This window comes from Trichoderma gamsii (genome assembly GCF_001481775.2).
Source record: "Trichoderma gamsii strain T6085 chromosome Unknown Scaffold_2.2, whole genome shotgun sequence".
NCBI classification, from domain to species: Eukaryota; Fungi; Ascomycota; class Sordariomycetes; order Hypocreales; family Hypocreaceae; genus Trichoderma; species Trichoderma gamsii.
The window spans coordinates 1,526,841-1,554,020 of record NW_020171339.1 but is presented as its reverse complement, the minus strand read 5'-3'; the positions used below and the strand labels follow the sequence as shown (position 1 = coordinate 1,554,020).

The 27,180-nt window shown below is 51.3% G+C and overlaps 6 protein-coding genes across 6 annotated transcripts; 3 read left to right on the top strand and 3 right to left on the bottom strand.

Moving 5' to 3' along the window:
• Positions 1-615: 615 nt before the first annotated feature.
• Positions 616-1,757, top strand: TGAM01_v200981 (casein kinase II subunit beta-1; the record flags this gene model as incomplete). Its single annotated transcript, XM_018806576.1, has 2 exons — positions 616-774; positions 888-1,757. The coding sequence occupies 2 exons, from the start codon at positions 616-618 to the stop codon at positions 1,755-1,757; spliced, it is 1,029 nt and encodes a 342-aa protein (XP_018660218.1).
• An 890-nt stretch (positions 1,758-2,647) lies between these two features.
• On the bottom strand, positions 2,648-6,725 carry TGAM01_v200980 (PAB-dependent poly(A)-specific ribonuclease subunit PAN2; the record flags this gene model as incomplete). Its single annotated transcript, XM_018806575.1, has 11 exons — positions 2,648-3,509; positions 3,574-3,787; positions 3,857-4,259; positions 4,314-4,558; positions 4,627-4,877; positions 4,929-5,348; positions 5,402-5,988; positions 6,057-6,183; positions 6,237-6,412; positions 6,470-6,577; positions 6,705-6,725. 11 exons carry the CDS (start codon positions 6,723-6,725, stop codon positions 2,648-2,650), a joined length of 3,414 nt encoding a protein of 1,137 aa, XP_018660217.1.
• A 1,154-nt stretch (positions 6,726-7,879) lies between these two features.
• Positions 7,880-8,791, bottom strand: TGAM01_v200979 (hypothetical protein; the record flags this gene model as incomplete). Its single annotated transcript, XM_018806574.1, has 2 exons — positions 7,880-8,593; positions 8,660-8,791. The coding sequence occupies 2 exons, from the start codon at positions 8,789-8,791 to the stop codon at positions 7,880-7,882; spliced, it is 846 nt and encodes a 281-aa protein (XP_018660216.1).
• Positions 8,792-10,017: 1,226 nt separating this feature from the next.
• Positions 10,018-12,438, top strand: TGAM01_v200978 (hypothetical protein; the record flags this gene model as incomplete). Its single annotated transcript, XM_018806573.1, has 4 exons — positions 10,018-10,697; positions 10,777-11,196; positions 11,256-11,779; positions 11,843-12,438. The coding sequence occupies 4 exons, from the start codon at positions 10,018-10,020 to the stop codon at positions 12,436-12,438; spliced, it is 2,220 nt and encodes a 739-aa protein (XP_018660215.1).
• Positions 12,439-15,609: 3,171 nt separating this feature from the next.
• On the bottom strand, positions 15,610-17,163 carry TGAM01_v200977 (hypothetical protein; the record flags this gene model as incomplete). Its single annotated transcript, XM_018806572.1, has 2 exons — positions 15,610-16,841; positions 17,088-17,163. 2 exons carry the CDS (start codon positions 17,161-17,163, stop codon positions 15,610-15,612), a joined length of 1,308 nt encoding a protein of 435 aa, XP_018660214.1.
• Positions 17,164-24,488: 7,325 nt separating this feature from the next.
• TGAM01_v200976 (hypothetical protein) lies at positions 24,489-24,617 on the top strand (the record flags this gene model as incomplete). Its single annotated transcript, XM_024548659.1, has 1 exon — positions 24,489-24,617. One exon carries the CDS (start codon positions 24,489-24,491, stop codon positions 24,615-24,617), a length of 129 nt encoding a protein of 42 aa, XP_024406670.1.
• Positions 24,618-27,180: the final 2,563 nt, after the last annotated feature.

Here is a 27,180-nt window from a genome sequence, read left to right as displayed (position 1 = left end):
CCCGCCATAGCTCCTTAGTCATGCTTTTTCCCTCCTCCACCAAAGCAGTCAGGCCAAGCTCATCCACCCAACAATTGCGACTTTGGCCCAAACGCTCTGGCTGACCCGCCTATTCGCCCTCTCAAGCGCCCAGCCTCATCGCCAGAGCAAGTCTCAGACGAGGCTGCCGCCAATCAACACTGGCCTCGCTGCTTCCATCCGTCGGGAATGCCTGCGCGATAAAGACTCAACTGGATTCGACCTGCCCTCATTTTGACGCCATATCCTACGAATTTGCAGCACCGACCTGACGTCTGCGTGGGCTTTGGATAGTGCCTGAAGCCCAACGTTACGCGCCTAGGACGCTGCCATTGACGCCAGAAACCACCCCGCCACGCCTGCTACCTGCCTCTGGGCGCTAATCTGGTCCCGGAGCCTCAGCACTACCACCTGCTGCCAGCGCCCTTACGCGACCTGCCGTTGCAAATTTATCGATAGCACCACCGCCAATCCATCCCACGACGAACCCCACCTCGGCCAACCTCTTGCCTTATCTTCAGCCCTCAGCCTTTCGCCTTTAGTCTGCGCGCAGGCCTTGATCGAGCGGGATCAATCTCCGTCCTTTTAATCGATACCATGTCGACGTCTTCGGGAACGCCCGAGTCCTGGATCTCCAGCTTTTGCGCTCTGCCGGGCCACGAATACTTTGCTGAGGTCTCCGAGGAGTTTATCGAGGATGACTTCAACCTGACGGGTCTGCAGACCCAAGTTGCCATGTATAAGGAGGCGCTTGAGGTATGTGGCGTGTTGACTCTATCGGCCTTTCGACCTCCTTTTTCTTGGCATATCTTGATGACTTGTCGCCATGCTGCGCTTCAACTTTGAATGTGACTGATTTGTTCCCCTAGATGATCCTTGATGTCGAGACCGAGGATGATGAGGACGAAGAGGAGGATGAAGAGGATGAGGATGAAAACGAATCGGGAGAGGAAGCCGAACGCGCGGGCATGCGACACGGCGCAGAGCGGCGACATCATAGCAGGATGGCTAGCGACCTGTCCGTCATCGAATCATCAGCAGAGATGCTCTACGGCCTCATCCACCAACGGTTCATCTGCTCGCGCGTCGGCATCCAGCAAATGAGCGAAAAGTACGAATTCGGCCATTTCGGATGCTGTCCCCGGACACACTGCGAGCAGGCACGCACCTTGCCTGTTGGCCTGTCCGACATTCCCGGTGAGGACACGGTTAAATTATTCTGCCCGTCGTGTCTCGACGTTTATGTTCCACCTAACAGTCGGTTCCAAACTGTTGACGGCGCTTTCTTCGGTCGCACATTTGGAGCTCTCTTCCTCCTTACTTTCCCCGAATACGATCTTACCAAGCGCGGTGCCGATGTCCTGTCAAGCACCAACTCCAAGGTGCCTGACGACGAGAGCATTCTCAACGGCATGTTTGCCAAGAATATTGCCCCTGGCCTTGGCGGCGGACACATCTACGAGCCCAAGATTTACGGGTTCAAGGTCTCAGAGCGAGCGAGATCAGGCCCCAGGATGCAATGGCTACGAGACCGACCAGAATTTATCACCGAGCTGGATGAGGCACGGCTATACCACGAGCAGAACCCCGACTCTGACGAGGAAGAGGACGAGTCCATGGCTAACGGCCGCGCACTGGTCCGACGGCGACCACCTGGCAACGCTCGCCTTCGCCAGCGACCAAATCACAGTGGTAGTCCTATGGCTCTGTCCGCCAACGGTGCCGAGTCTGAGCTGTAGCGTAGCGAAACCTCACGTAGCGAGACTAAATGGAATTACAAACGATATAAGCGCAAGACGAGGCAGATGAACATGGTTCGTTCTCAACAAAGAGTTTTCCTTATTATGACGCTATTTAATATGAAGAAAACTTACAGACGAAAGAAGAGACAGAGAGATAAGAGAACAAATCGCCATCGACAATCGCCGTCGGCCTCGAGTTGCTGTGTACGCAAGCCAAGAAGAAGCAGACCGCTATCAAGAGAGTAAGGTACTGCTGCCTTTGGTTGTGCTTGTGTGCCCCTCGGGATTCATTTCGTTTCTCTTATCTCTAATTTCCCATCTTGCTTAAGAGATGTGGGCTTTGTGGTGCTTGGAAGGGCTAAGCCAGGCTGTTGTGGAAGCTTATCAACGATGGGCAGCTTAAAGGTTACAACAGGAATCAGGGGTGGGGGGGCAACATTCAAAAAAAAAAAAAGGCCAAGGGGTTAGGCACGACGATATGGGATACCTTGCAGGATATGTTTAGTTTTAATAATGCGAGTAAATGCGAGGTGTCTTTTTTCTTTCTTCTTCTTTGAAGAACATATATATTTATCCACGAGTTCCTGGTCTTTTTACAGGTAGACATGTGTCGAGTTTATCACAAGATTCGAAGGCAAACAAAATATGCATCCCAAACATCCCTTGACTGCCTTACTTATCTCCAACTTTGATATGACAGGCAATCTCCTCCCTCTGCATATGCATCTCATGTTTCCCCCCCCTGCGTATGCATCTCATGTTTCCTCCCCTCCAGGTAGCCCATAGCTCGCTTTCCCTGCAGATGCATTACGATAAAGACTTTCAAATCCGTCAAAATATCCTCCTCATTCCTTCTCTCCTCCAAGTTGCTTGTAGACAGCGTTAAATCACCTCATAGGTGAACCTTTTCCCGGTGTCCAACTGACTCCACTTCCGAATCCCCTTCCTCTCGCAGGCGTAGTTGGCGGCCCAGGAGTGAGGGTGGGTGTGCTCCCATTCTCCACAGGCAAAGGAGGCGGCGTCTCTGATCTGGGGACGTCCAGCGCGCCATCCCTTCGCGGAGGTTTAAAGTTGACGTCCCTGCCGGCGCGGTAAATGTCCTGTAGCATAGTCTCCAAGATTCCAGCGTCCTTGAACTCAAGGTATTTTCTATACAGCTGGAGGGCCGTCCTGGAGTCTTCGATGGAGTCGTGCGTCTCCATTTGGATGTCTTCTTTGAGCAGGTACCATGCCAGGAAGGCGAGCGACAGCTTTCGCAGGCGTGATTTGAGGAAGAAGAGATCGATGGTGTCGATGATTTGCGATTTGGGGACGTGGATGTTGATGACACGGAAGTCTTGCTTCAGTCCGTGGCCCAAGAATTTGCAACCGAGGTTGAGTAGTATCCAAAGCTTTTTATATACCACCTTTAGCGGCAGCAGGCTGTGTTTTGTGGTGTGTGGATTTAAGTCGTTTGCGGTGATGCCCGAATATGATGTTAGATAGTCGACGATGGGTTCTCTGATGGAAATATAGTCGTCGATGAAGGGGACGCCTTCGTCTACACCTTGGCCTCGGACGACGGAGGCGCGGGCGAGTGCGTAGACTATTGGTCGGATGGTTTCTCGTTCGCCGTCCGAGTTCATCTCAATCTCTGGTTGTCGCACCGCAACGAATTCGGTGTCCAGTGCAATGATGGTCTCTGGCCCAGGTCGCTCTGTTACTGGATCCAGAAGCTTGTATGTCTTGTTCTCGGTGCGAGAGCTAGGACTAGAGAAAAGAATGTTAGCCATGATTTGTCTCGTTATGCGCACCAAAGGATTGTGTAACTTACTTGAGATCCTGATAGAGAAGCGATGTATCAATGTTGTTCTTCCAGCTGTTATCGATCTTGTTGTTTGCATTCTTCACTTGGAACGTGACAACAGATGGAACTTTCCAAGAGTGGGTAAAGGAAAGAGCTTCTTCTGAGCTCACAGAGCGGACTAGAAAGTCGTTGAATAAGTGCCATTGGCTCTGGCCGGGAGCGGTTGGTTCAGCATGAGCGACTACTCAAAAGTTAGTGACAAAAATCCAGGACGGAAGAAGGGAAATGCCCAAGAGGACGAGTATCATACCATTAACCATGGCTACGAGATGCGGCTTTTGTGCCTGGCTGCTCTCGATGCTGATAGTCATTCCGATCAAGGAATAGACTGTGATATTATGAATGCCACGTTGTAAGTGAAGCTTCAAATCTTCGCCCTCGTAGCAAAAGAACTGGCCTTGCTCGACGATGATGCCGATTTCCTCTGGTAGCCAGCCAGGTGTGTTCCAAAGCATTCGATGATCCGCATTGACGATTGCGGTGTTGAGCATCAGGACGTCCGGGACGCTGTGAATGGTTTTTCTGGTTGCAATGGTTTGATACCGTTGGCATCTGCTGCACCATCCTTTCGCTGTCGTCTCTCTCTCCACGCTGCCCTTAAGAATTTGGGAGAAAGTGGTGCGAGGGATTTTGTTGTTTCGACCTGGGGCTTTCTGGAAAGTGTGTCAGAGAAGAATGACTTGGAGAAACGATAGTGTTCAACTTACAAGAGGTGGATAAAGCATTTCGTTTACATATGTCGATCCAGGTCGAGTATACTCGCTCCTGCAATTCATGCATCTGATGGAGCTAGTTGCTTTGGTCGCCAATACCTGATCCATCGAGGAGGAAGCTGGAGCCATAGTCTTATAGTCTCCAGCAATTCTCTCCAACAAGAACCGAGTTAGTGTCTGTAGCATTACACTTAAGGATGCCGAATGTGTATCCTCCTCCAGTAATCCCAGGGGAGCAGCTAAAAGTATTATTAGCAACAGAACGCGATTAAATTCGGGGGACAATGGGGATGGAATTGAGACAAACCTTGAGGGTGGCTGCTGAGAGTCTTGAGCATATTTGTAGCCTGGCAGATTGATCCTTCTGCTTTCTGAAGCATGTCGAAAAGATATCCCAGTTCGCAAAGGAGACAGACTTCGCTCACACAGGCTGTGGCTGCATGTTGTAAAGCCAAGTTTCGAATCAAGGGTGTGAAGTTCATGATTTGAAGAAGTGAGTTGGCGTACGAGTTCGATATGTGAATCTCAAGGCCAGAGTATCGTGTTGTATTATAAAAGCTGACTTGTTAGCCTCGAAATTCAGACACAGAGATGTGCTCATTTACATACCCAAAGTCGAAATCGTCGACACCAAATTTGCTGTATTTGATTTCGACGTTTCTGTACATCATTGGGAATTCCGATTTTCTGCTCTCAATTTCCATTTCTGCAAATGGATTCGAGAGTTCGTCTGCCTTTTCTCCAGCAGACGTCGAATCTGATTTGGCAGATTCTCGAGCCTTTTCGCTGAGAAATTTGGGAGCTTTAAGGCCGGATTTAGCGGATTTCTTTGAGCTCCGAGTATCTTCAATCTGGTTCCTGCGAAGGCCTGTTGTATTCCGACCATAGAATCCAAAGTCGGTAGGTTTTAAGCTCGCAAGAAATTGCGGATCGAGTCTGGCTGGAGGTGCTCCAACGTCTGCGATGGTTTCAGGCCACGCAGAGGCAAGTTTTTCTCTGTAGTATGGCACGCCGACAGCGTTCAAAGGGCTATATTGTGTTAGCTTATACATCATGAGCAAAACATTCAGTATGCAACTTACGCGTCGGAATTCCATTCCAGAGGCTGAACTGGTTCTTCAGTTGTGGTGAGTTCCATGGGCGTAGGTAGGTCCACGAAATGAAGTTTGGATGGTGATCCCCACAAATGGATGTTGCACTCTGCATCGGTGAGAGCCATGGCCTCGCCGGAAGGGGCGATCTCAAACATGCTGAGGTAACTCAGTACATTGGCCTGTCGTACATTACTGGTGTTTGGGTTCATGAGATCCACCACATGCATCTGGCCGCTTTGCGACACCACAATGCTGGTTGTGAGCATGCGCGGGTGCATGCGTACATATGCCGCGCCGGCGGGGAACGGGATCGGCGGCATCGATGACATCTTCTTGATATCGAAGACATTGAGGAAGGGATCCAGCATGTAATTCTGGCCCTGGCGAAGCGAGTAGCCGCATGTAACAATGAAGTCGTGCTGAGCATCCATGTCGTTGATTAAGGCTGAATGCGCATTCCAGGTCTTGACGATGGCAAAGTTGATGGGATCCAGAAGGTGTACCGATCCGTCCCTTGTTGCCGCGCAGATATAGCGGCCGCGCTTCATGATCAGGTATTGATGGTCGGTTGGAACCTGCGTGCCGGTCGGTTAGAACCGGGGATGGAAAATGTGACTTGGGAGTAGCTGTAGCTGTTTCTTACCTGTTTGACGACTTCCCCTTTAATGAGGTCAATAACAAACATGGTGTTTTGCAGACCAGCGACTATGATCTCTGCCGTTCCCTTTGAAGTAAAGCTCATGCACTTTAGGTCTTTCATATCCTCGTGGCTAGATGCGTATCAGTATTCTCGCTCGCCCAAAATGCAGTATTGTCCACGTACTATATGTGCCACATGGTGGCCCCTTTCCTAGTCGCCATATGCACGTTCTTGGGACCCAATGTCACAACGCCCTTATCGTTTGTCAAGATCTGCCGAACAGGCCCGTCTGTGCTTGGATGTGCCTTGTATGTGGTGAAGCGTTGAAGCTCGGTGCCTACAAAGGCAGTGACTCGACCCTGTCAAATGTTAGAAGTTGTATTGAAATAAGGCATCTGCGACTCATTTGATCGTACATATTCGTTACCAGCCCAGAGAATCTCTTGGGAGGTGTCAAAGGCCATCGTGGAGACCTGCGTCGGCAGCGCATGGGGGCCCGGAGGCGGAAATGGAATGCGAGCGACCTATCAGAAACAGTCAGCAAATGTGAATCCTTTGGAAAAAATATTCGTAGTGGTTGAGAGGCGAGATAGCGACAGTAGGCAGCGCGATAGCTCTCGCTACAGCTACCGGCCATGATAGTCAACGTACCTCATCCCAGTCTCCGTCCATTGTAGCGATTTGCTCAGTCCCGCCGGTACCAAAGCCCGTCTGAAAGGTCGCAATGGTACCGCAAGCCCTGCAGAGGCTCCAGGGGAGTCCGGCTAAGAATGCGGGCTCAATCAACAAAAATGCGGCAAAGATGTGGTGCTTCTAACACCACGATATCGCTGTAGTCGGGGGACGCGACCACCCGTTAGTTCGGAGGGGCAGTGAGGTCACTAAGTTTATCCGATATAATTCCGAGGCCTAACCTGGGAACTGCGAAAGCTCGAGATGTGAACGTAAAGCTGACTGATTCTGGGTAACAAAAAGTCGAGATGGTGAGATGGTAAGATGGCGAGAAAGGAAAAGAAAAGAGAGTGAAAGAAGGGGATATATATTTATATTTTTGCTTTGGAATCGTAATTGACCCATTTATATAAGTTTGCAACAACCTTTCTATAAAGTTACGATAGCCTCATGCGGCGGCTCGACACTGCATCATATCCTTTGCCATACTGGTACATATAAGAGCGGATCCCCCCCCCCCCCAAAAAAAAAAAAAAAAAAAAAAGAGTGTCTCATTTGTGGGATACATAAACTCAAAGAAATGTGTTCTACCTTGCAGCAGTGTAGTAGAGTGTCTGTGGAATTGCTATGAGCTCATGTAGTAGTAGCTGGTTAGTAGTCTCGCGTATCTCGTTATACGTGTAAGAGCGGAACTGCAACGAAGATTAGTGTTTGCTTCATCGAGCCCAGTTACCAGAAGCAAACCATGAAGTGTGTGAGAAGAAGTCAAATACAAGAGAACAGAGAGGTAAATATGGAACTCGAACGGTTTACCTAGCGGCGGTATAGTAAAGTGTTGTGAACTCGTCAGAAGCTCAAGTAGGGGCTGGTTATGATAGTATCGTGTGATTTGTAGGAGCGGATCCGCAAACGAACATTTAATATCTGGCTTCATGGGATATAGTTCTTGAGCAAGCCATAGAGTACGTAAGATGAAGCATAATAGAGATGAAAAGTCAAAGAATTGGATATGGGAGCCTAAAGAGCTGCGCTTGATCTAGCAACGGTCACAAGCAATTTCGTGGCTGCGAGAATGGGCCGAAAAGGAGTAAAGGACGCAAAGCTTAAATGGCCGTGGAAAAAAATAGACGAGGAAGAGAATTGCACTCATGGGGCTATAAACAGCTTTTTTTTATTTCATTTCTGGGAACTTGATATATAGTAAAGTTGACGGCATGTGCGCCCTTTGGCCTTCCCGGTAGCCAGACGATATTCTCACCCGATTGCTCTACCTCCACCTTCCACTTAGTCCTCGTTAGTTCCCCAATCTCGTCCCAGAGCCGCTGGAAACTTTCCTGGTTGTGGAGATAGGGTGAGGAATCTCCCTTTTCAGGCTTCTGAGTATGAGTGACGCCGACATGTCGGCCGTATATGAAAGCGTTGCGTATCTCGGGCTGTAGAAACCCGACAAGTCGCTTTCCGATGTATAGCTGCTGCTTCCAGCTAAACAGATGGAAGAAGCTCCCGGCATGAATGATGCTGATGAGCCCGTTGAGCTCATCTAATCTCGGATCGTCGGGATCTGTAATATCTCCCACCGTAAAATGGGCACCTAGATTGCTTCTGTCTTGGAAGAGGTCGTATCCGGACGATATCAGCTGAGAGCTGGAGTCGAGCCCAAATAATCGCGATCCATCAACGCCGTCATCTCGAAACTGCCGTAGCGCTTGGCCGAGCCCGCAGCCTAGATCAAGAAGAGTGTCTCGAGACCGATGTAACCTGAGCCGGAAAAGGGCCTGCTGGTAGCGAGAATCGGTGGCGTCATTCAAAGTTAGGAACTTCCATCGCCCAATAAAGGGCATTCTAGCATACGCCCATGCTGCCTCGCGCTGTGAGAACCCGCAAAGTCAGCAAAGTGAAGAAAGATGCAGTCACCGTGAGGTAAGACAGCTTACAATCTTGATCAGATGAGAGTCGATTTGCTCTGTGGGAATCCTGCTGTATCGGACGAGCAGATCGCGGATTGGCGTGATGTTATCTGGGAGGCCAGGCATAAAGGCCCATTTTTGAATCTCTAGGATGTCCATACAACGAGATGGCGGCGGTTTCCAAAGGGATGAAGTAGGGCGTAGCCACGCAAAAAAAAGGCTATTGATCACTGAATGCGAGATCACTGAATGCGAGATGGATCGGATCACCGGGGTGCAAAGCTGCAGATATCTATCTTCATCGCCTAGACGCGCAGCGCGCGGGTGTCCCTCAAGCAGGTTTAAAGAAGGCCATCCATGGTCACAGCTCGGTTTTGGGTGCCCTCCTGAACGCAGGTGTCAGTCGATGTTTGTTTGGAAATGGCATCGACGCAAGGGCATCGCAGGCATGGCGGTCCAGGTTGATGAGCTGGTAATTTGTAAAGGAGGCTTGAAACGCTTCCGAGGTACTAATACTCCATTGGCCCCGGCCCAGAGGAAGCAGGGCGCGAGGGATGCTCTAAAAAAAAGCCGGCGATGCTGCTACGCCGAGAGCGGCAGCGCTGAAGGGCTATTTGTGTCGCTATTTCTGGCTTCCCGCGCGGATAGGAGCTGTATCAAGATTAAGTGGCTGCTGACTCAGAGCGCAATGCCGAATGACCGACTATCTGCCGATAGATTGTGCAATCAGGCAATTAGGCAATTTGGATGTCCTCATTCCAGCCAGATCCGCCGGACTCTCCGCCACGGGGGCGGCCGCCCGCCATATCGCATAGATTGCAGTCAAGGGAGATTGGCTGACTCATCCTTCAAGGGCCAATCTGAAGGAGAAAAGCGGGGCCCAGATTTAGCCGAGCCTTTGCCGCCTGGTTTCGGAGAAAATTCTTTCCTCCTCCCTCTCTACTCGAAGGAGCGAAAAAGCACACCAACATCCCGTCGCCTATTCCCACGCGGCGACGAGTTATTCCTTTCCGTTCAAACGGCCCAGTCTCGCAATTACCATCCTCCGTACTCCAATGCGATAGAGTGTAAGTCAGCAGTGCAGGTAGCCCTCAAGCCAGGCACCAGACCAGCAACAAAACACTTGCTAGTAGACACGCTGTCGAGTGACAAGCTGACAATGGCTTCAGTATCAGTGTTGCATCGGCGCCAGATCGCCTCCAACCGTCGCGTAGCAACCGCGTCCGACTTTTCCACCACTTGTCGTAGTTTGCCCCAGGGCTCGGAGTGAGAAGCTCGGAGTGAGAAGCACAGCGTGCCAGCACTTCTGCCTATCCCTTGCCTGAGGCTGTCTGTCCTGGGCCTTCTCCATTGACAATTCTCATTGGCCTCTTCGCGTGGCAACTATGAGCCCGGGCCGTGAGGGTGAATCAGAAGAAGCCACTAATATGTCGTACCCATCACCAGGTGCCGAGGCCCTTGATGCAGGCCCGTTCTACCATACAGGCACTCGCGATGAAACCCACGAGCATCACGACCCTGAGGAGCACCAGCAGCCGCATGATCAGCATGACCCTAATCAGGTCCACGCCCCCGAGCAGGACCATGGCCAAGTGCCCGCACATGAGCCGTCTTCTCCCCAGCATCACATCTCAAGGCCCCCCAACCTGGAGGAGCTTCAATTGGCGGCCCAGCTTGGACAAGGCCTGGCTGGAACAGCCCTTATTCCGGCCACCGATCCCAACATGAACGTGGAGGATCCCAGCATGCGTAATATCATGCCACCCGAGCCAGACCAGCATCAAACGCCGTCCTACGTTCATGAGGCACCCGCATCTGAGCACATGGTCACGCATACGATTCCAGTTCCCGTAGGACCGCCGCTGCCACCACAGTATTCCATGGGCGATGGTATCCCTCCTCGGAAACGATCCAAGGTGTCTCGTGCTTGTGATGAATGCCGACGAAAGAAGATTAAATGCGATGCTCAGTCAGATACCGGCGAGAGTCCTTGCTCCAGCTGCGCTCGATCTTCTATGCGATGTCTGTTTAGCCGGGTTCCCCAGAAGCGAGGTCCCAGCAAGGGGTATGTATTTTGTCTCTGCTCTACTTCCTTCTCCCCTTGACTGGCATGGTGCGCTGTGTTATGCTAACGCAAGTGATAGTTATATCAAAGAACTCGCAGACAGGATACACAGCATCGAGAACAAGCTGGAGTCCGAAGGTAGCCTTACCCAAGACGAAATTGACCGACTTCTAACGCCAGGGAGCCATCGCGCTTACAACGGCTTAGCCCCCCCTGAGGAACCAGGCCGTAAGAGGACGTTCTCGAGCATATCCGCAAGCGACTTTAACGCAGCTGCTCCGCGTCAAGCACCATGGGGCCCAGAGCCACGGCCAATACTCCCGGCGCCCGCATCTACAGACACTTTTACAGGACCAGGATATGCCAACAATTCGCTGGCCCCTCAGCCTGCTGCTGTAAAGGCGGAGACAGCTCCTCCAAAGCCACCCGTTGCGTCCATGGACTCGCAGGTAGTAGATACAGAAGAAGTGCCAGAGATTGAAGAAGATTCTTTACATGAGTAAGCACCATCCTACCTCTCCAATACCTCTTAGAGCCGTGACTAACGGGCTATAATAGCTATCTCGCCCATGTCCAAGCCATCTATCCCATACTTCCAACTAGCAAAGCAAGGGTCCAGTCTTTACTTTCACAGTGCCCGCCGTCGGTAAGGACGGCATTTATCGCAGCGCTTCAAGCGATAGGCCAATCCTCAGGAGATACCCAAACTGCGAGCTCCCTTCTTCACGAGTGGGAGAGCAGTGAGGCACCGCACTCGCGCGCCACCGATATCGTCCACGCCCAGACACTTCTTCTCCTGATAATCGATGCGGACTGGCGGTCTTCGTCTCAGCTTCCGTTCCTTCTGGCTAGGGCGGTAGCGCTCGCTAACACGATGAAGTTGTGGAAATTCACACCCATTGAGTCTGCATCAGAGTCGGATTCGGACGACCAGCTATGTGTGCGGATTTGGTGGTCTCTTGTGCTTATGGATCGCTGGCATGCGGCTGGAACCGGAAAACCATCGCAGATTCCTGACAGCAGTGTTGTTGCACCGGCTGGGCTGGAGAACACCGTGGGCGAGGTGTGCTATTATCTGATTCGTAAGTTTATTCCTTTTCATGTAAGATGAGATTACTTCTTTGGTACTAACAACAGTTGCACAGGTCTATCAAAGTTATTGAATCGAATTGCATTCGTTATTTCTACCATGCAGCCCGGCACATCTACTGCTGAGCCAGCCATGGCGGCCATTCTTGTGGATTACATTGAGAATTATCGAGAAGATCTTCCGGGCCACATTGAGGCTGTATCATATCCGCTAGTACACCTTGCGTATTGGCACTGCAAGCTACTGGTAACCCTTTTGACACCCGCGGCTACACCAACGGAAACACTGTGGCCAACATCTGAGCTAGCTACTCTACTGCTAGCAAACGCACATCTCAGAAGCCCCTTTACCAATCACTTTGTATCTCTGGTTACCATGTCGTTGGCTAGGCTCGCTAAGATGGACAGCTCTCGCGAAGGCGCTACTAGACTAATGAAGGAGATTCTGGAAAAGCCCACTGGAGGCCACTGGGATACTGTAAGAGAAAAGTTGACGGAGCAGCTGAGGCCGACATCCTCAGTGGAGGCCACTGCGAGCCAGGGCTTACAGCACCTGGCAGATTTGGCGACAGCACATGAAGGCATTGCGCCAGGCTCGGACGATATCGCATTTGGTCACACGTTAGCATCGGGCTATCTAGACGTCGCTTAAAGAGAAGAAGAAGATCCCCGTTTCTCCTGGCTGGATTCCAGCCTGAGCCAAACTGACGCCCTTTTTGGGGAGGCTACTGACCAGGGTTCAAATGTATGAAATGACTGGCTTGTGTTTACCTTTTACCTCTTTTTACTCGTTGTTTGTATCTCTCCGACTTTGCGTGTATACTACTGGCCCTGTGCTCTAGCACCGGGCCCAAAAAGCGTGGGATTGGCGATTAGTGGCAATGATGGCTTTGATTGTTGATGATGCCACGGTTTTTACGCTGGCTTGTGGTTGATATTAGTATCACAGGGAAGACTGAGAGACCAAACGTTGTCTGCGGATTTGTTGTACTAGGCAGATTAATAGCAGTGTAATGAAAGGCAAAAAAAGAGGAGAGAGGCGTAGCATTAGCATCCCTCCCCCTGTGTATCAAATACATGATTCCCCATAGGTAGGGATAGTTTGATCGGTGAGGCTGAGATGGCCCATGGGGCGGCAAGGACATGGTCGTGGATCCCCCTTCCCACACCATTACTTGTTAAAAGCTGGCTGAGCTGAGCTGAGCCACTGTTCGCCTGGGCTTTGATACGGTACGGCGGTTTCATTCTGATACATCGTGTGATAGAACGCTACATGTTGGATCCAACATAAGCCACAGTCATGTAGCAAACACAGCCCAGGAGTCGTCGTAATCAAAAGTCGACTCTTTTTAACATTCACTCCATCCCCCTTTCCGGAACATATCATCTCACCCCTCTTAGTAACCACATCTACCTGTATGTCCCTGCTCTCAAACCAGATTTACATGTAAGCCACCTATCGCATACACCAAATAAGCTCTAATCCATTACGACCAGCCGGGCCACGTAACCCTCCCTATAGCCAAGCTATGTAGATGGCTTTCTTCTAATGGAGAAAAAAACGGATGCCACTTAGCTCCTAGTTTCCAGCTTCATGTAACTTGGGGAGGCTTTCCACCTTTTTTTTTTCTACGCCCAAAGATCAGCCACTTGGCATGTCACGTCTCGAACGAGACTGGCCACTTAGTATCAAAGACCTCTAAGTTGGTTTTGTCCCACCCTAGCCCTCAGCCGCCTCGCACTGTTTGTTTTTCTCCCCTCGCCTTTCTTCACCGTTTTCTTTCTTTCTTTTTTTTTTTTTTTTTTTTTAAATTAGGAAGGATATTGTCGGGGCTGGGAATACATTTCCATAGCGTATTAGCTGAGAATTAGAGAAAAATGATGAGAACAATTAGCCTTCCAGGAGATAGACAGTGTTCTACGTCAAAGCATTGCCGAGTTTCAACTTTCATCTCTCTCCATAACTAAAAAAAAATCTCCACACAACTCCGGCTATTCTTCTACCGTGGAGTCGTTTCCTCCGTTTCAAGACCAGGCTTCAGAAACAAAAAACTTTTGTGGGTAAAAAAAGCGTATACAGTACAGTACTAGCTACAGAGTAGAAAAGGCGCCCATTCATATCCACAAACGCCTAGTTTCATTCGATTCCGTCCAATTAGCCCTTCTCATCCCCCTAGTAGCCGTTCCGGTTTCTCCCCTTAGATACAGTATCTACATGTAAAGTGGCGTTCTTCCCCATCTCAGAACATTGAACGTCCTGTTATGTAATCTGTCTACTTTATTTGGGGGGCGGTGGTTTTGGTGGTTTTGATGGTTTTAGTGGTTTTAGACTTTTACACGGAGTACTTTGTTCCTGAAGCCAAATCCTTCTTATCAAGACAGTACCTGAACTACCCAGTAGCTTGAAAAAAAAGAGAAAAATCTCGATTTAGTAAAGAAGCCAAGAAACAAAACCACACAAAAAAGTAATTGTGTCAAAAAATTGTGTCTTCAAGCCCTCGCCCCCATTTTTGAAACACTCGTCGGTGTAGAGACAGATTTTCTCGGCGTTGGATGCAGGACGCCCTTTGGCACCGACTGGAAGTGGCCCCGAGCGTACAGGTCTCGAAGGTTGAAAACTTCCTAGAGTCTCTGTCTCGGTCCTCTATCGGGCCTCTCTCGGGCAAGGCGATCGATCGCATGTGATAAGTCGAAAAGCTTTGAGCGTTAGGAGCCCTAGTCATAAAATATAAGTAGGCTGCAGTGTTTAACTTGCACTGTTTGTTGGACTGGACAGTTAGTTTTACTTCCTCTTTTCGTCTGCAACGAAATCGCCACGGTAAACGTCTTTCTTAAATTAGCGTCAAATTGTGTGATGCCATTGAAAGGAACTTGTAGGAAAATGCGCCGTGCAAAGCTCAAAGCCGCCCATTTCTATTGTTGTGCAAGTCTATACCTTTAAAAAAAAAAAAAAAAGAGACAAAGCCATCACCACAAAACGCTGCGAGCATACAACTCAAGCCGAGTCCGCTCAATAGGAATCGCAACAAAACTGTCTATCTGATCCAGAAACTGTTATATACTTGTATGTGCAGCAACTCTGAACACCACTCCACACAAAAACATTGCGGATTGTATAAAAAATAGAGAAAGCAAAAAGCCATCATCATGTCCTCGTAAAGCCAAACAGACCCATTAGGTCGCCTAAGGCAGTGAGAAAAAGACCCGATAAAAAACAGGAAACGAAAAGCATCGAGACCTCCACCCAACAACGCAGATCCAGCGTCATAATGGAAAGGAAAAAAGCCCAACGACGCACCGACAAAAACCCCAGACACCGAAGCCTTGTCCCACCTTCATTGCCCACGTTCCACCCCTCCCAAGTTGCCCCTGGTTCCCTCCACCCCACATATTGTAGCCCGTGCCCCATTATATGAATTCTAGAGACGAGGAAAAAAAAGGTCGCCCGCTTGTTGTCCAAACCGCAAGGGCCGGGAGTTTCACGCGGCAAAAAAAGGAAGATATCGAGAGGCTGGCTTTCGTAGTTGAATAAGAAGCCATTTCGAAGCAGCCATCTCGATTCCAAAAAGAAGAAGCGAAGAAAAAAGGAAGTTTGATGCTCGCGAAAGTGTCGCTCAAAGATAGCCGACCGAAATAAATCAGGTACGCCCTCCAGACCACCCAAAGGCCCTTTTTTTCGATGTATATAGCGATATTTCCAACGCCTTTGTCGTTACGCGTTCAAGAAGCCAACCACACCAAGGGGGTATTCTGTACGCCATAAAAAAAAAAGTAAAAAGAAAAAAAATGGAATAAACCAAAATCGAAGAAGATGGGGAAAAAATCACATTTCCCAGTAGCCGGCTAATGAGCCAGCTCCAAGAGTATCGGAGTTGCTGTCGTCGACGGTGGCGACAGTGCCGCTGTAGTTCGGGATGTAGAAGGCGGGGTCGTCTTCGACCGTGGAGAAGTCGCCAGTCAGAGCCTGGTTGTCAGCCTTGTCGAAAAGGCTGTAGTCAATGCTGGTCAGGTCGACGTTTGCCTGTCGCAGGTAGCTGCCGCTGGTGGAAAATCCGTCGTATTCGCCCTCGCCACCAGGCATAAAGTCTTCCACCTCGGAGACGTCGCCGGATGTGGATGTTGTGCCGGCAAGCGTGGGTAGATTCTCAGAGCCGCTGCCGAAATCGAAGTGGCCGGTGAATTGCGTGCCGGCCTGGCTGTAGCTGGAGGGGGTAAAGGTGTCACCGTTGGCTTCCCTCAAATCGTAGTGGCTCCAGTCGACTGACTGTGCCAGGCTGGCGCTCAGGATGGGCGCATCGGCATCCGGGAGCCCGCTGGAGAAGAGATCGAAGCCCGGTGCGCTAACGTATGTTGCATAGTTTGAAATGCCCGATAGATCCAAGGGGGGCAAGTTGCTGTTTAGCTGTGTGAAGCTGGAGGCAGACAGCAAGGGAGATGTCGCTTCCGACTTGACCTGTCGCTGCTCGCGGCTCAGGAAGCTGTGCTGCACTGCTGCGTGACCCTCGCCGTGCTGGTACAGCAGGCTGTCGGTGCTGGCACCAAGGCTGCCGGCACTGGCGGCCGAGTTGACTCTGTTGAGCTGGTACGGCCCGCACTTCTGGGAGGCGCGGTTGTGCTTGGTGGGCTTGTGGTGGCCGTGCTGGTCAAAGGTCATGCCCATGTCGGACGAGTGAATAGTATTGGCCCGTCGTCTCCTGGGGACCGGGCGAGGAGGAAGGGTGGCGCCCTTCATTTCGCCTTCAGAGTCGGACTCTGGAACGGTGTCGAGTGGCACATCAGACTTTCCGGCACAGGTGCATCGTCCACCATGGTTGCAGCAGCAAGTCTCTGGGCGACACGACAATAGTTTAGAAGTGAGACCTTGGCAACTGGGTCGCTCGTATTCTGTAGACTCACCAACATGACCCTCGGCGGGTGGTTGCAGGTGGATGCACTTGCTGGTCTTCTCGCCGCAGTCACACTTTATATGGGCGGATCGCGACTTGCGCATTGAGCGACAGTGCGCACATTGGGAGACGGGACGGCCCTTTTTGTTGATGTGCTGGAGCGGCCGGTCTGTTGCACAAGGAAGAGCTGCAAGTTAGCACAATTGATCAATGTCTTACAACAGTTGTGGTAGTAGCAGCAGCAGCAGTTGCAGTTGCGGGTTACACGACGCATCCAACAGCTCTCGGCAACCAGGCAAAAGCAAAGTGCACTCATGAAAAACGGGCAATTAAAGACAGACCAGGGCGGCAGGGCTGCTGGGACGGGGGGGACACCGCGGGGCAGAATTGGTTCGCAGCAGTTGAGGTGACTTACTTGCGTGCTGGCAGTTGCTGACACGGTGACCACGCACACATGCCTCGCAGGCATACTTCTCGCCGTCGATTAGCATATTGAAGAGTCGTGATGCGATGTTTAGCAGGCAGAGCAGAGCAGGTGAGGGCGGCGAGGACACGGTCCAGGAAGTGATGGATTAAAAGCAGAGTTTCAAGGCCTCTGGCAGGCTGTAGTTCGGCTCTGGATCGGCGGCTCGGGGCACGGGGAAAAGGGCAGGGCCAAGCAGGGCCGATGCAATTTTGTGTGGTGCGTCTGCGTTCTGCGCTATTGCGCCGAACCTGGGGGGTGGGCGTAGAACCAGGATGGCCAGAGTGGGCACCGATGCGCAGTTGCATGCGCTACAGGCGCATCAGAAGCTAGAAAGGGGAAACCCGCCAGGTGAAGAACAACTAAGGCGCTGCTAGTCGCTGGTCCCAGGGCTAGAGCTAAAGGCGGGAGGCGATGAAGTAGCCCGTAGCAGCACAGCTGAGCCAGACGAGATCCGCCCGTGACAGGTTGTTTCTGCCGAGCCAGAGGATCAAACAGGTAGAATGTCGTATGCAGCTCCGTACCGTACCGTGGCGTACAGTAGGTGAGGACGGGTGGATATGGCGACCAGGTACTGTAGGTATAAGCGGGAGCGTGTGCTATACCTGCGTAGTGTATATACTATAAAGTAGTACACAAGTATGGAGTAGATAGATGTCGATATGGAGAAGTATGGAGTCTGGAGTAGTGGTATAGTACTATAGTCGTAGGCCAGGTACTGTACAGTATTGCAGGTGCTAATTTCTCCGGATCGGTTGTGCTGCGGCGTCTGGAAAAGCAAAGCAAAGCAAGCAAGACGCCGTTCGTGGCCCTCGGCAAAAGGCAGTTGATTGTGACTGTCCCAAAACGGGCTGATGGCGCCAAATGTCTCCAGATGAACAAAATGTCCTGCGTTATGGAAAGCCGGAATCGACAGGCGGCCCAAGAGGTTGCTGCGTTCCCGTGTCTCCCGCGCGTCCTGCTGCCAAAAAAGGACCCGGCTCAAGGTTGTCTGTATCAAAGGCCAAGCGAGTTTGGCGCCAGCCCGGGAGCCGCTAGCTGGGAGCTGGTACGAATATCGGTTTAGCCCAGGTCAGCCGAGACCTGCTCAGTGTCGTCAACCTGCAGCAGAGCAAGCGGATCCAGCCAGACAGGTTCTGCTTTGCGCGCACGCGGGTAACAATAGCCGTGGTAACGTGAGAACTGGTTGGTGGTGGTATCTCGTAGCAGTGGTAACGAAGGAGGGGCAAAATGACGGCAGATGAGGAACGGCGATGTGTAAACGGAATAGAAGAGAGACGAGGGGTGGAGGAGCAAGACAAGACGACGACGACGACGACGACGACGACGACAAAAAGAGCAACTGCTGCTGCTACTGCCGCTACTAATACTACTACTATCGAGTAGCTGAAGAACGAAGAGTAGAGGTAGATGTATGTAGATGTAAAAGCAGAAAAGAGCTCATAGAGAATGGCTCGTTAAGATATCGATGAGAGAGGAGAATGAAAAAGGCTCCGAGCGTCTCGGCGGACAGGACGGGCTGCTCAATGTGTTTATTCTTGGAAACCCAAGTCAATGCGTGTAAGACAATAGACGGACAGACGGACGAGCAAAATGGTCAGAGCGAAAGGGAAAAAAGCGGGTGGAAAGAGGGCAGTGTTTCTGTATATATGCACAAGACGAGCATCAATGCAAGTACACTCGTCGTCGTACCTACCTGTGATTAACTAACCGCAGCATGGATCGCACGTCCGTGGATTGATTAATCACTCTTGTGCTGTCAAATTGCAATGCCCGCTCGTCAGCTCTCGCTCCCTTCAGGCTCGTGCTGGCTCGGCCACGAACCGCCCATCCTGAATCAAACACTGGGCGGGCTGGCACAATGACGGTTGTCACAGCTGCTGAGCAAGGCCCCCGGGGGTGCGACTCGAGCTCTCGACTCGAACAAGGGGGCAACGAGCCAAACCGGGCCAGCCCAAACGGCGCGTGGGACGCTCTACCGATGCGGGCTTCGCTCGTACAGTGCCGCAGGACAGTGAAATCCTGCAAAGCAGGCCAGGCCGTTTCTTTGTCTTTTGCGGCGGCTCCGCTCTACCGTGCCAGAAAAGAGCAAATGATACTTCGGGGGGCGCTTCTAGACTTGGATCGCGGCGTGGCGCACAGGGCGAAAGGCGGTTAGCTGTAGTGGTTAATTGCGTTCTTGCCTGGGTGATGGTGTGCAGCAAAAGCAGGTCGCATGAGTGGGATGGTTGATGCGCGCCCGAAGAATTCCGCGCCTGGCCTGCTCAACCCGGCGCAAAAGAGACAATGATGTGCGGAGGAGCAGCCTCAAGAGAGCTATCCGTTGCCTTGCCTTGCCTCGCCCAGCCCAGCCCATCCCATCTCGAATCGCCATCGATCGGCGGCGTTGTGGTCTGCATTGTGCTGTTTTTCGCGATCGAATGGGATGGGCCGGCTTGGAGTTGGGATGGAGGCGAAAGGGGAACAAGGACCAGGACCGGCCAGCGCTGGCAGTCGCGGTACGGTACCTTGGGTACCTGCATTCCACAGAGGCAAAAGGTACGAGTGCCTTGCTTTAGCTACAAGCAGACACTGTAGGCGCAGCTGCTCCAGGTACTTGTCCCTAGGCCAGTCGCCCAAGGTCCAGCCTGCACGTCTCACTACCTACCTAAGTAAGGCGCTTGGTGCTTCCCGAGTCGCTGCCACCGGCTCCCTAGCATCCGCCCACAGCTCCAGTTCTGCATGGAGCATTCTCCGTACGTGTACATGGCAGTCTCCTGAATTGCAAGCAACTTGCTTCCGAGACGAAATGGCTTGAATGTACAAGTACTTCTGGCCTCCATTAGTAAGTTGTGCGTGTATCTTTGGTACTTACAGGTACTAACCTATAGGATTTCTCTGGGCAATGCAAACCGTACATAAACCGTCAGCAGCATCACCAACACCAATGCATGATGCATACATCCAGGTGGCGAGTTGCTGCTGTTGGGTGATGGGTTGATTTTGCTGTAGATAATACCGGCAAAGTGTTGCCCCCCTTCTCAGGTGTCACATTCTCACTGCAGCTGCGGTGCTATTATTGCGCCGTCCGTCCATACATGATGCCTACAGAATTCACATTTGCATGCGAGATTTGCATGCGAGCAAGGCTCTATCAGCAGGCATTGAAAGGCATGGGACAAATCGCATCTAACCCTTCCAACCCTCTCCCGGTTCTCCAGTCCTGATATCCCTCCTTGTATGGTATGTACGGAGAAGCAAAAGTGCTGCAATTAGACTAACGAGCCTCAGATGATCCCGCGGTGTCTGCCCGTTCTGTCAGTTCCCTTTTCTACACCAACCCCAGCCGGCCCTTTGCCTCTCCCCCATATATAAGAATGGAGAGAGAAGGCGGTTCTTGCGGTAGAGCTTGGCCTTGGCGTCGACGGTTGACACACACACCACCTTGAGGCTAGCTCATCCATCCCATGCTGTCGCTCATGGCATTGCGCCATTCTTCCGTTCCCGCCACGCTCTTTCTGTCCTCTTTCCTTGTGCCCTGCCACGGGCTACAGGTAACATTTCGTGCAGTTGACCTGATCCTCTCCACCGGAATCGTGTACAGTATGTGCCATCTATATGTACCTTCGCTATTCGCGGCATGAAAAAACCCAAGTCCCAAATAACCGTTACGTTCCGGCGGTGGGGAAATACCAATACCGCTTTGGCATTTGCTAGCACTTTGGCTCGAGGATCCCTGGGGAAATTTTCCGGATGTGCTATTGATGCTTTGCTTTGCTTTGCTTTGCTTTGTTTGAAAACCCTGGAGAATTAATTCATGCTACTGCCATACTATGTAGTAGATGGTGCTAGCATGAGTAGTGTAAGTGCTCGATCAACCTATATCCGCGGAAACCACGGGCCTGGAAAATCGCTTTTCCTTTCTAATACCGGGTTACATGTACACAGACCGCGAAATGGAACTCCATAACTCATCTTGATCTTTGGTTTTCCCGTTTCCATCCTCTATACGAAGCTCCCTCATCTGTGCAGCGAGGCAGTGCCAAGCCAAGCTACGTTGGTGTAAGCGGCCCAGCCAGCTTCTTTTTACGTTTTGATCACAAGCAAGACGTCTGACCGTTTCTTGTCCGTGCCGTCAAAGCGCGGGCGGCGTCCGTCGTTGCAGCCAAAACCCGCGGGATACTGCGAACGGGATAGCCATGATAGAATATGTCTTGCCGTGCCAGAAACTCGCCCGTGCTCTCTTATTGTGTTGTTTCGCTCCTGGGCCACCACCCCTTTGGACCGGGACTGGTGTTGGCCTTTCTTTTCGGTCCCCACCGTCATCTGCGCGTTTGAAAGGCTCATCCTCGGTCCCGTCCGAACGTACTTTTCATCACGGTAATGTGGGCAGCAGGGCTTTGTCACGTTGATTAGTACAACTTCGGCCAGGATAAGGCAAGTCCAGATAAGCTGATACGCCGTAATGAAATGAATGCACTGTATCATTGCATTCTAAGTTAGTACACCTCTAGCTGGCTGCGGGAATGTACATCAATGTCATGGCCGGGGAGAAACCCTCCGAGCGACAAAGGATTCCTCGAGCAAGTCCTGCTTCTTCTCTTTTTAGCTGATGAGGCTGTCAGGACCTTAATTCGCCTTGTACAACCACAGCTGCAGGAAACCGTAGCAACGACCGAGCTTGGCAATGTGATGGCAGGGCAAGGGACTTTGCTTGCATGGGGCGGTTTCCCATGGCTGACCGACTTACAGATACGTACTAATTGGGTACATAGCCAGCCAGACAGCCAGTCCAGTCCAATCTCCCATTGCGGGCGGTTAGAGGTGAGGACGGAATGTATTACCTAAAGATGGTTAGGTATCGTGCCTCTGGTGTAGGTAATTTGCGTTAGGTAAGGTGCTGTAACCATCCTTCCAAGGCAGCAGCATTACTTGAATGTTTTGTGCTGCGCTGTGCATGTACGTTGGCAACATGCAGTATACACATCATTTGCAAGGGAAATACTACCCAAGTAGGTATTCAGCACCTCAGTTTCATCTTCCAATACCCCAGTTGTAGCTCAACAAGGGAGTCAGTCTACATATATACGAACTCAGCTGCCAAATTCACTAACAAGTAGCGTCGTAAGGAGCAGGGGGTATAGTGGCAACACCTACAGCTGGAGTGCTGGATAACTTTTCAGGTGTTACCTTTTTCAAAGTCCTGTCTGCAGATGCAACAGTCGGCCCATCGGGTCTGAGCTCGTGGCAAGGTGCAGAGGGCAGTCGTGTGAAATGACCAACAGTACTTCGGCGCATGGCGATGCTGCTCCGCGGAGCAGAACTCAGGGGGCGTGTAAAGGGTCCCCCCAGACTGGACCCAGACCCCAATGACGTAATGCATCGCACATTCTGCTTTTCGGTCCCAGCATCCAGCATGCCCAATCGTGCTTGTGCTAACATTGAAGCTATAAAATAACAATATGCACGATGCTGCACATGCCGCCCGTCTGTGTGTGTCGCATATATAAGAATGCTACAGTGCTAATGGCCATGGTAGCAACAGGTGCTGTCCGAAGGGCCCTGCGCGTCTGCAGAAACTGGCTTGGCATGGCGTGCTCTAGTCCCAACGGTGCAAGGTGGTATTAATAGGCACGTTTAGTATATACTACAAGTATAAGATGCAGAGCGTCGATTCGCTAGGTGGTGGTGCTGGGCATTGCTAGCAGCAATTAGGCCGATAATCGCGATGAAGGCATGGACAGCATGGGGGGGAAAAGAGGCTTTGTTGCGTGGGGAACGGAATGGGCGTATCTGACTCGTCAAATGACGGCGGGCTAGGCAGCTTCATTTGGCTCTCCCCCATAGCAAATGACCAGTCTTTCTCCTGCTCCATAGCCCCAGCTTCCTTTTCAAACCAGGAGGCTATTAAAAGAGGATCGGCGCCAGCCATGCCTGGACGATTGGCTGCAACCATTCGGGTGGGCTTTTTGCTGCTGCATGTAGGGGGGGTCTGGACCGAGACTCCATAGCGGTACGAGTTCCATTCAGCACCGGTAATACTCCGTCGTATCGTATTGTATTGGAGGACAGGACCCTTCTGCAGCTCAGAGAGATTGCAATGACTAGCCACCGAATCTGCTTCTTCTCAGCTGCATATGCTGGGATGCGCGAGGCCTGGTCCCTGAAAGCAGCTGCAGCAGCGCTCAAGGATGATTGACCTGTTGGTATCATTATGATTGCGCTAACAAGGTGCTCTGCAGCAGGTCAAGGCACGGTACCTGGTGCTAATGCCCCGTTTCCACGGAGTGCGAGGATTGGCGATGCATGCAGTCGGTCAGTTATTGTCGAGTGCCATATCCAGTACCACCGAAGCCCGCTTGCGAAGGTGACAAACGACCAGCCATGCTATCTACAGTATAAGCGCATCAACGGCAGCCTCCGCCCCAAGTCTGACCGTCTCGACAAGCTCGTGACACCCAGGCAGATGATTTACCAGCTACGGCGATCATGCTAGCTGAATGTAAGCTGTGCCGAATGAAATCGACATCAGACGCGATTAGCCCGGCTAGTCGGATCCGAACTGGCAGTACCCGCAGAGAAGGAAACGAGAGGCTGTCTCAGCGAAAAGCCATCAATTGCCCAGATGGAGCCAAGGGCCGGACATGTTTCGCCGTTTGATGCAAATCTTCATTGCTGTGCTCTCCCTACTGTATGTATATGCGAGTATGCACCGCGTGCAGCGTGCGGCTGGAAAATTATGGAGCAATTTGGGGTTAGCCAAGACTGAGCAAGCAGTGCTACATAACCTGCCAAACATCTTGCCCAGCCTTGGGGGGATCAGAGCCTAGAATCTGTAGAATGACCTGAATTTGGCAGAAGGGGTGGGATGCATTGGAAGGCGAAGTGGCATTCGCACTGTACCATCAGAGGGATCGAAAATGGATCGGAATCGCAAACGCGCCATGATTGGCAGAGGCGCCCAGTATCACAAGCGCCACAACGGATCTCGAAATAGTTGATCTTTCTAGAACTATGAGCGCGCCGTCTGCTCATTGGGCGCGGATGAGTGGTCCCCCAAAGCCCAGCAGCTAAGAAACTTGGCCTTCGTCACCTTTGGGAAGCACGGCTGGGGCTCTCTTATTGTTTGTGCTTGTGTCTGGGCTTTCTACATTACAAGCGACAGCCAAGCGCCGTCTTGTATCAACCACCCCCTCCCTGGCCATTCATTTCCTCGTCTCCCACACTAGAATAGAAGAGCGAATGCATGCAAGTTTTCTGTGGCTTGTGTTTGGGGCGGCAAAAAAGGAAAAAAAGAAAAAGCTACTGGTAAAGCATAGAGCCTTTGGGCCGCTCTGGGTTGAGGCGCTGACGACAACGATCTTCCAGGCATGAATGGGCGCGCGCCATGATTACGGCCCGACACGATCGGCATCGCCCGGGAACGAGCTGATGATGAATGTGTGCAAGACATTGAGTCTGGATGCGCAAAAGGCACAAACAGGTGTGTTACCAGCTCCGTAGCTACTTGGCGATGGGTAAGCTACTAGTAGGTATAAGCTCAAGCTACCTACTGCTACTGTAAGGCAGGAATCTGCATGTCAGGTATGTACGGTAGAGTGTGTGCGGCATCCCCCTCATCTTCATGCAGGCGACAGCTTCGTTGAAGACACACTTGTTTCGGAGCTTGGGAAGTTGGGAGGCGCCGCCCAGCTGCCAGGCTGCTAGTCTAGTGTCTGCTCCGGCGCCTCCCAAAGCGCCCGCTCCAAGGGTCCTCGTGCCCGTGTAATTGGAAGCGTGAGCGCGCTCTGGATTGCCCACGATGGGTTCAATCCGATATACTACCTACCTCTACCCAAATGCTACGCTGCCCGAAACAACGGCGCCGGGCTGGAGATGGGCACGCGAACCCTTTCAGTGGGGGGCAGCCAGAGATTGCGCACATGTCTGTGACTCGATGTGACTGCCGTCGTTGGCCGGATTGCTGCTGCAATGCAAAAAAAGAGTGTCTGTCAAACGGCCCAAGGCTGTGCCTCTGCCCTCTGTCGACTCCCGTATCCAGACCTTGTGATTGGCTGGGTGGAGCTGGATTTTCCAATCACAAAAATTCCCAAGCCAAACCGAAAAATCCTGCCCCGCCTTCTAAGCGCGCTGGCCGACCACTCAGTTAAAAGCTGCTCTCTCTTTTTTTTGACTGCCGAAGTTTTTCTTTCCCTCTCCCACACACACACGGCGGCTTTTCGTCAAATGTTGTTTTTTTCTTCTGATCCAACTGCACTATGACGTTCCTCGCAACCCCTCGGCCTGCTCTAGAGCTGGATCATGTCATCCTCACATTGCAGCGCGCGCAAGGAGGGGAGGGGGTTCGGCTGCTGTGAAGCTGGGGGCGTTTTTTTTTCGTGTTCTTTTGACCTTATCGTCGAAATGAAAAAGCCCCTTCTCTGCCTTCCGTCTTTTGCAGATTTTCTGCACAATTGGGCAGAGTTTTTGCCTTGGTCTCACTTCGGGACGGTAGGTCCGAAAGAGAGACTTTACCCAAAGCCACACCCCGTCGCCACTTTATTCCGGCGGCTTCGGTAAAGCTTTTCGGAGTCGAGATCCGGGAGATTCATGAACTTGCGGACGCGGATGTCTTTTGACGGCCTCGCCGTGATTGATATCCACGTCCGTTGGTCCTCGGCTCTGTGCTTTGCTAAGAACTCTTTTGATTCGAGTTCGATGTTTTGTGATTAAATTGCTAACCTCGGTTCTTGCACGGCAACAACCGCCTGTTCTGATGCAGTAATTTTGTTTATCTTTTTATTTACTTTGCTGCCAGATATGGCGTTGCTTTTATAGCTTCGTCCATCGACATCTCCGTTCATCTCCCATTGACCTAGATGTTTTCGCACTGGCATAGAACAATTACTCGTTGCTGGGCACCCGGCTTGGAGATGTCGTTTTGTACATCAACGACAAGCCGGGAATCAGCTGTAGAAACATGTCATACTTATCACACACACTGTAGTCTGTTTCCCTTGTAGCTTCTGCTGTCACTTCTCCCTTCTCTCGCTTTTCTATGTCGTAATAGCCGTAGCCTCAAGAGTCTTCAATCCGGATAGTACGGCCCCAGCATTAAGCATCCGCGGATACGTCGTACGGCAGATCTCATCTGTACACTCCTCTCGTCTGACTCGCATCGCGACCGTTCGGCCATGAGTCGTACAAACCGTACGCGCTCTCTAGATGGGGCCTGTTTTCCGTTTCTGTGCCTTAGTCGACGAGCTACCGAGAAACTCAATTGCTGTTTTTCTGCCATGATGTCATAGCTACCTAGCTCTGTTTTTTTGCTGGTTCCGCTAGAGAGCACTTGGGTTTTAGTGCGTGCGAGCTTGAGAACGGTCGGTGAGATGCTCGAAATCGCGGTGAGGTTAGAGAGCAACCACGATGCGCTCGTGATGAGCAAAGCATACGCTCTAGATGCTATTTAGTCATGCGCCGGAAGTAAGACTAGGGAATTACGGCGCAATGGATTGCTTTTGGCTAACTTGCTTGCCTGGAGTCTAAAGCATAGTTCTGTGAATAGCAGGTGTTAGTAGCTCTCATAGCTCATTGCTATAGTACTAGATACTATAAATACAATGATAGTGCTTATGCTATCAGATCGTTTAGAATAGGGTTAACGCCCCGGTTATATTAACATATCTATATACAGTTAATGGATATCGATATATGATCGAGCTAATAGTCAATGGTGAGAATGATAGTCTTGGCGAGATTGAGATTGGCTGTAACAGCTCGTGAGAGAGCATGCCTCAACGTTTTGTGGGTTAACCATAAATCATCGTTGCTGTATACACTATGGCCGATACTGCTTTGATCTATTGCTCTATTTATCTATGGACTATTCTTGAAGATTGACGAGCATCCTTGCTATAGCTGAATGCCAAACAACGCAAAGCCAACCTTGCTGCCTGTCTCACCCTTTACAAACACGCGTATCTCTCAATCTGCCAATGGCGAGTGGCGTGCCGCTGCTTTGACAGCTAATTTTTGGATAGCTCTAGCTTGATATACGCGTATTATGTGAAGCTGCGCCGATAGTTGC